General features: G+C 49.3%; 1 protein-coding gene across 8 annotated transcripts in view; it reads left to right on the top strand.

The window, feature by feature from the left end:
- The window catches only part of LOC142289835 (uncharacterized), a 232,811-nt gene that overhangs the window by 84,756 nt on the left and 135,862 nt on the right, over window positions 1-12,193 (top strand). For 7 of the 8 annotated variants that reach the window (XM_075333765.1, XM_075333762.1, XM_075333763.1 and 4 more), the window contains one exon: window positions 10,481-10,536. The exons of the other annotated variant lie outside the window; for it this stretch is intronic. In XM_075333765.1, coding sequence (XP_075189880.1) covers window positions 10,481-10,536 — 56 coding nt within the window. The remainder of the gene's footprint in view (window positions 1-10,480; window positions 10,537-12,193) is intronic. 8 annotated transcript variants of the gene reach the window in all.

Genomic DNA, 12,193 nt, shown 5'->3' with positions numbered 1-12,193 from the left:
CCGTGTAAAGCCCCCTTTAGTCTGATGTTATACACTGTTAATAGTTCAGTTCCCACCCAGGGACTGCTTTGGGACGTCCCACTGTCTGTGTCCCCCAATGAAAAGGCAAGAAAGGAAAGGACATTTTTGTGTACTCACCGTAAGATGTCTTTCTTGGAGCCTTTCATTGGGGGGGGGACAGCTCCCTCCCTTGTGTTTTCGTTGTTCATCTCCTACTGCTTTTACACCAAACTGAGCTAGTTTCCTGCCTAGCTTAGCTAGGGTATATGCTGTGGGAGGAGTAGCTAACACTTTTTCAATGTAGTGTCACGCCTCCTCTGGAGACACCATACTACCCACTGTCTATGTCCCCCAATGAAAGGCTCCAAGAAAGACATTTTACGGTGAGAACACAAAAATGTCATTATTTGTCAGATGGCTTGGTCGCTGTTGATCACAGCATCTACAGAGTTAATCTACTGGGATCGAAGCTAGCTCAGATCCCAGCACATGCGACAAAAGCTCAGCTGTAAATCAGAGCCAACTTCCATTGTGCCCATGTTATCTCTCTCCTGCACCTTCACTTTGATTAAGGCTGGAGTCACAGTAGTGTATGACATCTGATGTGAGAGCATCGGATGCGATATGCTAATGACCCTCGCCTCAGGCTCTGCTGTGAGCGTGAGCCGAGTGTCATATATCTGTGATCTGATCTTGCGATCGAATCACAGCTGCAGAGGAGAGGAAGACCGTGATCTCTCCTCCATTGTCAGCCTGTGGTTATACCGGTATCATAGACTTGTATGGGGGCGATTGATCTGATATTTGCAAATAATCACAGCATGCTGTGATTTTTTTTTTTTTCCTTAGTTCAATTAGGGCTGTGGAAAAACTCGCAGATGTGAGCTGCACCATTGTCTTAAATGTAGACTGGTGCAATGCGACATTTTTTTGCATTGCACTCATGCGAGTCATACATCAGTTTGACTCTACCCTAACAGATTGCTCTGCACACACATTGCGGAGCAGGCTGTCAAGTATGATGAACTAGCTCCCGGCTGTGATCGTGTGGACTTGGCTATTGTTCCCCGCATGGTTGGCATGACATACCCATACATCATAGGTCGGGAAACCCCTTTGGACCATGACGTGTGAAACATCAAAGATTTTGAAAGGGTTAGGACCAAATTCATCAAAGCTTTTGCTCCAGAATTCTGTGATTACATTTATGACAAACTATGGCGTTCATTTGCGATTTCTGGTATGAACCTATTCATGAATCAGGACTGTCTGACTCCACCACGCTCCCTCAGCAAGACAATCATAAAGAATGGCAATCTTATTTGGCTTCCACGGATGTGTCATGGAGGTGTCACGGCCGGCTGGCAATCAAGTGGCAGCGAGTGTTAAAAAATCCCAGAGATTGGCAGCACGTGTTATCTGACAGTGCCATGTTTCTGTAGGTGCGGACTCTATGACCCTGGGAAACTGTTTTCCCTCTCAGTTGCCAGCTTCTTACTTCCTTTATGAACCTTCTTACTTTCTTTATGAACCTCACCCTGGGGTGGTTTGGGTGTAGTTTATAGTTTGTTCCTTGCTGAGTTCTGGAGAGGTCGTCTTCTGGTGCTTTTGAGACTTCTGTGGTTGCTGCAAGTCAGATAAGTGTTTGTCTTTTGCTATGTACAATGCTTCTGGTGATTGCAGTCATATTTCCCCTTTGTTGTTCCCTTGTGTCTTTCTTTAGTGTTTTAGTGGGGTTGACAAAGAGCTCATCCCATCCATTTCCCATTTAGGGCCCGGCCCTAGGGATACCTAGGTTCTTGACCTATGCGCCGATCCTATCTAGGGTGGTAAAGGGGACCCCAGGGAGCAGCTGCAGGTTGTTGTCAGGGTCACCACTTCCCCCTTTCCCTAGCTATAAAGCTTTCCTTCCCCCTTCCTGTGTGTTGTCCTATACTGGTGGTATAGCCTCTATCCCCTGCTGTGACACGGGCCCTATGTATTGTGTATGTTTGTAACCCCATGCTGCCAAAGCTTGTTTTCACCTTCTGCATCTGATGTCTCATTTTTTCGTGGTAGTACCCCTGGAATGCATTCACATATGTCAGTGATTCTGAAAATGTTTTTTTTCCTTTTTGTTTATGACACATTGAACTTTGTTATTGGTAAATTTAGCTCTATATGATATGCATTTACTTAAAGCACCACTCCAGCGGGGTTTGGTTTTTTTTCAGCACAGGAGTGCTCTTTAAATATAAGCCATCTAGCCCCCACTGTCTTATAATCACCCTCCGGTATTTTCATGCTTTTTTGGCGCCACTCCTGTTACACTGCGCCACCTTGTGACTGTACCTTCTGACTAGCCCAGAAGTCATAACTTATGTCAGAAACTCTCAATGTAACTGAGAGCCAGAACAAGGCTCACATAGAGTTGTATTGATTTGTGACCTCCGGCGCACTCCATGAAACACTGGAGCTACCAGCAGGTCACAAATCGACGGAGACCGGTCGGAGCGGCGATGATAGAAGATGAATCCTCCAGAAGGTTAATATCAGACGGGGGTTAGGTGGAATGTGATTTAAAGCACCACTCCAGCGGTGTAATTTAAAATAAAACACACTGGAGAGAAAATATATAAAATTATAAATATTTTTCAATTTTCAAATTTTATGCCTTCAAAACATAGTCATACCACATAAAACAGTGAAAAACAACATTTATCACGTCCGCTTTACATAGCCATAGGACTTTTTCAATTTGTATGTTCAAAGTTAAAAGGCTCTGCATATGTGACCTAGCATCCTCAGTCTTCTTAAAGGAATTGTCCAGTCTAAAGAAATAAGTCTGCAATCACTCTGTGTCACTGTGTGACTGCAGACTTATGAATCCTCTCAGCGCGTGCACTGTGAGTATTCAACGGTTTCTGAGCCGGGAACAGCAGTCACATAATCGCAATTGTGCAATATGCATGTTCCCGGCCAAAATCCAACTAGTGAGTGCGGCCTCACACAATATAAGTGTATTGAGCAAGTCACCCACTAGATGGTCACGTCTACTAGAATGAGACGCCCACATCTTACAATTATATTGACCAAGATCGCGGCCACTAGACGTCTGTGCCTACTAGTCGGACGCGCCCACTCCAAATGTGGCGCCCCTGACCTGGTCAGGCACCACTGAGTACTGCACCCATGCTGGGACAGAACTTCCAGGCAATCCTGAAGGCTGGAATAGGGAGTGTACGCACAGACACATAGCAAACAGGTCTCCCACACCTTGAGAGGGGACCCTTGGGTAGACTCCAGAGGGGGCTTGCCTCCACATCTCATCAAGGGGTGTAGTGGAGGGCCTGGGAGCTAAGATGCAAAGGCAGAAAGGAAAGGAGTGGAGCGAACCAGTCTGGTAGTGGTGAGCGGCGATTGCTAGGAGACGCAGACGCGTGCTTACACTAGTCAGACCCTGCACGTGTAGTAGCAATTAGCGGGGGAGAACGGTTACCAGTCAGTCAGAAAGACGCTGAGGGAGTCAGTCGGTCGAGTACGGGGACTCCTGGTGACTAGGCACGCACGGAGTTACAGGACCCTAGAGCAGACTCTAGTTAAACTATCTGCTAAACCTGACGGTGAGGGGAACTACAAGTACCTCACCAACCTCACAGGTCCGAGCCTCAGCAGCAACGCAGGGAACCATAAAGGAGACAGAGCCTGAAGCCATTTTCTTTGGTCCACGCTGCCGGCAAACGGGCCGAACACAGGGGAGAAAAGGCAGTTGCGACTCCCTGGATAGACCCCACGGTACTTCAGGTCTGGGGTTATCCGAAAACAAGTGCTAGCACGGCGAGCTACCTGTTACCCTCAGACTGCCCAAAGGATACCTGGTTTCACCTGGTTTATTAAAGCATCGCCTGGGTCAGCTCACAGAAACATCTAAAAGTTAGTAAAAAGCAGTTGAAAGACTTTTGGACTCTGCCTGAGTTATTCTGGGACCTGTTGTTCTACCCACCTGAGCCCCTGGGGCAGCCTCAATCACGGTACGCCACACCATCCGACCGCAGACTCCATCAGCCCCAGACGGTCATTAAAACTGCAGTTGCGGTCACCCAAATCCCTGACCGCAAACCGTGAGTGGCGTCACGATAATAAAAACTAACTTACCTGTTGCCAAATATTCAGAAGACGGTCCTGTGGCGTCCCTGAAGCTGGAGCGACATCGCTGGGGCGACACACATACAGTTGAATTGCGCAAGGCCATGCCCGCTACTTGGGTTCTGGCCAGGAACATGCATATCTCACAATTGCAGTCACGTGACTGACATTCCTTGCTCAGAAACCGGTGAATACTCGCAGTGCACTGTGTGTGTGCTGGGAGGATTCATTCATAAGTCTGCAGTCACATAGAGTGACACAAAGAGTGACTGCAGACTTTTCACATTAGACTGGACACCCCCTTTAAATAGACTGAGGATGTTCTGTCATATATGCCAAAACACCAGACAGATAAAGTGTCTTATCACATGTACAGTTGACCTATGAAATGAAAACAAAGTTTACTCATTAATTTGATTAATACAATGATTGTTCTCGTCTTTAGTCTTGCATCATGTTCCCACTTTTATTTTTATTTCAGGTTTGTAGCATACACAGAAAGTTGTAAGTGTAGGAATAGAGATTAACAGGAAAAGTAAAATATTTCTAAGACTTCTAAACTCTTTCCTTTCTCGCCTTTTCATTGGGGGACACAGACAGTGGGTTATATGTTGTCTCCAGGGGAGGCTTGACACTAGGTTTAAAAAAAAGTTAGCTGTTCCTCCCACAGCATATAACCCCAGCTAGGCGGGAACTAGCTCAGTTCTTTCTAGTGTCAGCAGGGAGGCTGACACGTCTGGCCTGAGCCCTAGGCCAGCTCATGTTTTTTATTTATTTCCTTTTCTTTGTGATTTTATTCTATTTTTGACTATGGGGCAATATCAGGGTGTGCTCACCCTCGTTCCCCCCGCTTACGGGCAGAGGAAACCTGGCGTGCAAAAGCCGTCAGTCTTCCCTCGCGCCCAAGTGGTCGGGTCTGCGTACCCTTCCAGGCTCCCTGGAAGCACCTCACACCAAGGTAGCTCCAGAGGGCTAAGCAGAGCCGAGCACCTGCTAGCCTCGAGCCGAAGATGCGTCCCCGAGATCTCCGCATCCCAGGACCGACGTGTCTTCAGACGGAGCAAGAGCAGGTAGGGAGACGACGTGTATCCGTCCCCTGCAACCAATCGCCTCCTGAGGAGGCGCCGGTGGGGCGATGCAGGCCGTGTTCCCTGGGAAGCATCATGAATTTAGCTCCCGGCTTCGGCCTGCATTCTTAGCAACGCCCCCTCCACTGCTCTGGAAGCCGCTCCCTCTAGTGTGCCGTCTCTCCCCTCCATGCTGCCAGAGAACACTGGATGCCATTACATGTGGGGAGCAGACACGGGTGAGATCGCCTCCTTGGCTCTGCAACTCTGCAGCACTATATACCGCTCTGTTCAGCGGTATATCGCTGTCTTTCTAGCGGTGTGTGCCTGCTGGCTGGCGGTGTATATCAGCTTTTAGCGGTATATACTGACTGTGCCTGCAGGTATATACCGACTGTTTGGCAGTGTATGCCACTTTACTATTGGTATATACCAGCCCTGTATAGCAGTCCCTTTCTAATACTGCTAGTAGCTACTCACCCACAGTAGTGTAATACTGCTAGAGGCTCACAGTACTAATTGTACGTTTGTTGCTGATATGCGTAAAAACCGCAAGGGTGATAAAGCGTCCCAGGCATCCTCTATGAACCTGTACTATGCTTGTACCACCTGTGGAAGCTCGTTTCCCAATGGTCGAAGCTATCCACTATGCCGGGGCTGCGATGCCCCTGCTACAGTGCCACAACAGGCGTTGCCGGACCAGGAGGTCGTGCAGTCTGTGGGTTCGGCCCCGGCCACCATTCAGGCAGCACCCCCGTCTGAGGAGGCTATCCCTGCATGGGCTCTTCTGATGTCTAAAAGGTTAGATGACCTGGCCGCTCAGATATCCCAGCCTTCCACACGCTCCCGCAGCCTCCCCCCGGCTCAGCTCCCTCAGAGGAGCCCGCCTTCGTCTGGTGTATCATCCCCAGTACGTAAAAAGGCTGTCTCCAAAAGGCGCCATTGCGACCGCTCCGCCTCGTCTGACTCACACGATGGTCAATCTGACTCAGGCTCCGTGACCTTTAGTAGTCACGATTCTCGAGACTCTGACTCTGATTCAGATGTCCCTTCTGAGTCTAGGCATATGGAAGACACTTTAATAGCGGCTGTCAATCACTCTCTGTCGATTTCTGATCAGCCCTCGGACCCGACTTCTCAGTCGGCAATCAAGCAAGCCAAGAAGCCTCCTAAGTCCTTTGCCCAGGATCCGATTTTTCATCAAATCATATCTAAACGGTGGGATCACCCTGATAGGAGGTTTAATAAAGAATCCTCCTCTTCATTCGCTTATCCCTTTCCTCTGGGAATGGTTAAGCCCTGGTCGGTACCCCTCGTTGTGGATCCGCCAGTATCCAGACTGGCTAAACACACGGTTATGTCTGTTTCAGACAACGCGTCTCTCAAGGACTCGTCCGACCGCGCAGTTGAGGCTGCGGTCAAATCTATTTTCCAGGCTTCGGGCTCCTCTCTGCGCCCCCTGTTTGCCATGACATGGGTGGCAAGAGCTATGAGCGTGTGGAGTAGGAACCTGCGCAAGTTGCTTCGCCCTTGCAATATTCCTCCAGAGGCTCTTGAAATTCTTGATTTGTTCTCTCTAGCCTCTAATTATTTTCTTCACGGCTCCCTAGATGCAGCTAGCTGGTCAGCCCTAACGGCAGCCAATGCGGTCTTCACCCGCAGGGTTCTGTGGCTAAAAATATGGAATGCGGACAGTGCCTCCAAGAAGTCCCTGTCCACACTTCCCTTCCATGGTCTTCGTCTGTTTGGCGAATCCCTGGACAAACTCATATCTGAGGCGACGGGTGATAAAAGTACCATTCTACCACAAAAGCAGCCTGTAGCCAGAAATTTCAAAAAATCTTGGCGCAGGCAGTCCTTTCGGCCTGCCCCCCAAAAACCATCAGCCCAAGGATCGTCCCAACGCTCAGATCGAGGATCCGGTCCCTCAAGGAGCTCTTCTTGGCGTTCCCACGCCAAGCAACCTAAACCCAAAGGACCTCGCTCTGTACAGGCCCCCTCAGCATAACGCCAGGTATCCCTCAGATCAGACTCCTGTGGGAGGGCGGCTTCTGCTTTTTCGGGATATCTGGCTAGACCACACTCACGATGTTTGGGTTCGAGAAATCGTCACCTCAGGTTACAAGATCGATTTCCATTCCCTGCCGGTCAACAGGTTTCTGCGTTCTCGTCTTCCAAAGTCCAAAACGCAAAGCCAGGCCTGATTTCAGGCCATAGCCTCTTTACATAAAGCAAATGTTATCATTCCAGTGCCCCTGGAACAGCGTGGCAAAGGTTTCTATTCAAACCTTTTTGTCGTTCCCAAAAAAGATGTCTCTGTCCGCCCTATCTTGGACCTCAAACGGCTGAACAAATTCGTACGGATTCGAACTTACCGAATGGAATCATATAGAGCAGTGCTAGCCGCCATCGAACCTGGAGAATTCCTAGCTTCCATAGACGTTCAAGATGCTTATTTACACATTCCCATATGTGTCTCTCATCAACGGTTCCTTCGCTTTGCCGTAGGACACCGTCATTTCTAATTCAGGGCCCTCCCCTTTGGGCTGGCCACTGCGCCTCGGGTCTTCACAAAGGTCATGGCAGCAGTCATGTCCATTTTACACCCCAGAGGCATCCTGGTCGTTCCCTATTTGGACGACCTTCTTGTCAAAGGGAGCTCTCTTCACGTTTGCTCAGAAAGCGTGCAGATTTGCCTAGACACGCTGTCAAGGCTAGGGTGGCTTATCAACTTCAACAAGTCATCCCTCATTCCTCATCAGCGCATCACCTTTTTAGGTATGCTGATAGACACAGCTCAGTCCCGGGTTTTTCTTCCAGAGGACAAGAGGTCTTCCCTGATCCGGGCGCCCAATCCCTCCGCCCTCGCCGTCACACATCCCTTCGGAATGGAATGAGAGTGTTAGGCAAGCTGGTGGCGGTCATAGAAACCGTGTCCTTTGCCCAATTCCATCTGCGCCCTCTACAACTGGATTTTCTATCCTCCTGGGACAAGAATCCAGCTTCCCTGGACCGGTCAGTCCGCCTATCTCGGTCAGACAATGCCACGGCTGTGGCTTACATCAACCGTCAGGGAGGCACTCGCAGCAAGGCAGCGATGAAGGAAGTATCCAGGATTCTGCTTTGGGCAGAGAAGCACATCCCCATTATTTCAGCTGTCCATATCCCAGGGGTAGACAACTGGGCCGCAGACTTTATCAGCAGGCAAGGTCTAGTAGCAGGGGAATGGTCCCTCCAAGACGAAGTGTTCCATCAGATCACTCTTCGTTGGGGGACTCCTGGTTGTGGCCCTCACGGTGTCTCAAATGAATGCCAAAATACGTCCCTTCATATCTCGGTCGAGAGACCCGCTAGCGCTCGGCTCCGACGCTCTAGTCTTTCCATGGTCGCAGTTTCGCCTGCCCTACATCTTCCCTCTGTTTCCTCTCATTCCGAGAGTAATCAAGAAAATCAAAGCGGAGGGAATCCCAGTGATCCTCGTGGCCTCGGACTGGCCCAGGAGAGCCTGGTATCCAGAGCTCCTCCAACTTCTCAGCGACACTCCCTGGCGTCTTCCCAACCGCCCGGATCTTCTGTCGCAAGGTCCAAAATTCCACCAGAATACAGCACAGCTGCATTTGACGGCGTGGCGCTTGAATCCCTGATTCTAGCCAAATCGGGTCTTTCTTCCAGGGTAGTTCATACCATGCTTAATGCTCGGAAGCCTTCCTCCGCCAGCATTTACCACAGGACCTGGAAGACCTATATTTCCTGGTGTGACCATTATAATCGGTCGCCCCTGACCTTTTCAATCCCTAATGTTCTTGCTTTTCTGCAAGACGGTCTGGACTCGGGTCTTGCTCTCAGTACCCTTAAAGGACAAGTTTCTGCCTTGTCGATTTTTTTTCCAGAAGCAGTTGGCTTCTCGCCCTCAGGTCCGTACCTTTCCCAAGGGGTAGCGCATTTGGTCCCTCCTTATCGCCACCCCTTAGATCCCTGGGATCTGAATCTGGTTCTCTGAGTCCTTCAACTTCCTCCTTTCGAACCTCTGAGAGAAATCTCTCTTAAACGACTGTCTTGGAAAGTTGCCTTTTTAGTCGCCATTACCTCTATCAGGCGAGTGTCCGAACTGGCAGCTCTTTCCTGTCACTCACCTTATCTGATATTCCATCAGGATAAGGTAGTCCTTCGGCCTTCCCCCGCCTTTCTTCCGAAGGTCGTATCCTCCTTCCACTTGAACGAGGACACTGTGTTGCCGTCATTCTGCCCGGTCCCGATCCACTTCTTTGAAAAAGCCCTTCACACTCTAGATTTTGTAGAGGTGTAGACTTTGCAGATCTACACCTCCAGAACAGCGCCGTTGTGCAAGTCCGATGCCCTCTTCGTCCTCCCAGTAGGACACAAAAAGGGCAACCCAGCGTCTAAATCCACGATTTCTCGATGGATCAGGACTGCCGTCTGTGAGGCATACAAAGCACGAGGTGCCGTTCCCCCTCAATCTGTGCGGGCCCATTCTACGCGAGCAGTGGGTGCCTCCTGGGCTATCCGCCATCAGGCTTCGGCAGCCCAACTTTGCAAGGCCGCTACCTGGTCCAGTGTGCACACGTTCACAAAATTCTACAGAGTGCATCCGCATGCATCCGCGGATGCTGCTCTTGGAAGACAAGTCCTTCAGACGGCAGTGGCCCATTTATAAGTGGCCACTGCTCGGTTTTTTGACAGTGTTTGTTATGTGTTCACTGCAGTTGCAATTGTTAGTCAGCGCTTAGTCTGATGTTATACACTGTTAATAGTTCAGTTCCCACCCAGGGACTGCTTTGGGACGTCCCACTGTCTGTGTCCCCCAATGAAAAGGCGAGAAAGGAAAGGACATTTTTGTGTACTCACCGTAAAATGTCTTCCTTGGAGCCTTTCATTGGGGGGGGGGACAGCTCCCACCCTTGTGGTTTTGGTTGTCCTTCTACTGCTTTTACACCAAACTGAGCTAGTTCCCGCCTAGCTGGGGTTATATGCTGTGGGAGGAGGAGCTAACTCTTTATTAAACCTAGTGTCAAGCCTCCCTGGAGACATCATATAACCCACTGTGTGTCCCCCAATGAAAGGCTCCAAGGAAGACATTTTACGGTGAGTACACAAAAATGTCCTTTTCCAGTGTTTCCCACTTCACATTCAGAAATTGCTTGTTTTCAAAGTTCCATTGCTAGAACAGAGTTTGGTGTTAGTGCAGTGAAGAACTGTGTTGTTACCTGAAAATAGAGGTGGGTTTATGTTTACTGTCAGGATATATAATTATTATTTTTTCTATTCAGCTTTGCAATCGATTTTTGATGACTGGTTGTCGTCGGAAGATGAGCCAATCATAGAGGTAAAGTAAAATCATTTTTTCGAGTGCCTGTCATTTTATATCATTGCATTTTATTTCCTCTACAAACTGGAAATTTTAAGCTTAAAGGAGTTGTCCGACATTAGCTTACCAAAAATTTTTGAGTTTATCTGTGCTGTATTGTCATATAAAACACCCCTACATTGTTATTTCTTGTTTTCTAACTTTTATTCCTCTTGAATTCACCCTTTATTCTCTGCAGCTCCTTGTTTACATTCAGCTCCAGCAAACTGACCACTTCCTGTGCAAATCCTCGGTCAGAGCTGGCACCACCCGACCTCAGTGTCCAGCCTCGCCCCCTGCCCGCCTCCTGCACACACATTCCCTCCCTGTCAGTATATTCTGCCCAGCACTGACCTGTTATCACTACAGCGTTGCAAATAACAGCCCCACATCAGGCTCTGCACACCACACGCACATATGACTCTGCACACCACACGCGCACATATGGCTCTGCACACCACACGCGCACACCGTGCTCTGCACCGCACACAGGGCTCTGCACCGCACACATATGGCTCTGTACCGCACGCGGCACTCTGCACCGACCATCCCCACCCCCATAGGGAACACATTTAGGGAGTACATACCCGTCCTCGGTCCCCGTCGCTCCTGCACGTTCGGCCGCTGTCTGTGCTCTGGCCATATCAGCACAGTAGTGACGTCACCGCTGTGCTGAAGAGAGCACAGACAGCCAGGCAGTGATCAGAAGAAGCGCTGCGCTGCTTCTCATCAGCACTTTCAAATGTACCAGCATCTGTGATCTGTGATGCCGGTACATTTGAATGTGTGATCCTGAGCAGGGGGCCCGCTGCTGGCGCTGACACCAGGGCAGCCAGGCCCCGCCCCCAGGTCACGGACCCCACAGCAGTGCAGGGGGAGGTTGCGGGCAGAGTGCGGGGGAATGTGTGGGAGGGTGCAGGAAAGGGGACGGGGCTCATCGCACTGTAGCCGCCCAGCAGGGAGGCGACATGCTGTTCCAGATTTGCATGTCAACATGGCCCTGCCCATGTTGACATGAAATGACCGGAAACGGCAAAATCGCGGCAGGAGCAGTCACATGACCACTCTGAGCCGGGGGAGAGGGGCTGACAGCAGGGCAGGGAAGTGCTCTCTATCTACTTACCTGCCCCAATGTAGCCCAATAGGGTAATAAAAAAAAAAAAGCAAATTAAGCCAGATAACCCCTTTAAGTATAATTGTATAGTAAATATTTTGAAAATTTAAACTAAAATATGATTTTACCTCTAAACCTACCCTTGGGCCATTTTCTTTTACAATTTTGTGAATGTATTTGCACCAAAATATGTAATTACAATCTGCTGTGATTTTTCAGCTCTTTTTGCTTTTACCCCCTTTTTATGCATTTTTGGCAAACATTTTGCACTTTTTTTAATATGCAGTTATTGTATTTTATACATGGATTTCCAGGCTCCTCATGATTTTTTTTACATGACAAAATCCTGACCTTTTTATTAGGGGTGTGCAGACTTTTTACATCCACTCTATATGTCATGATCCTTCTCACAACTCTTCTGATGACGCTCGTCAGGCTTCACCAGATTGTCTCCCTCTATAGAGAACGTCCTCCAACCTGCTCACTCATGGGTAGAGCTGGGCGGACTTGCAGATAACCGGG

The sequence above is a fragment of the Anomaloglossus baeobatrachus genome, chromosome 2 (genome assembly GCF_048569485.1).
Source record: "Anomaloglossus baeobatrachus isolate aAnoBae1 chromosome 2, aAnoBae1.hap1, whole genome shotgun sequence".
NCBI classification, from domain to species: Eukaryota; Metazoa; Chordata; class Amphibia; order Anura; family Aromobatidae; genus Anomaloglossus; species Anomaloglossus baeobatrachus.
This window is presented reverse-complemented; position numbering and strand designations above follow the sequence as displayed.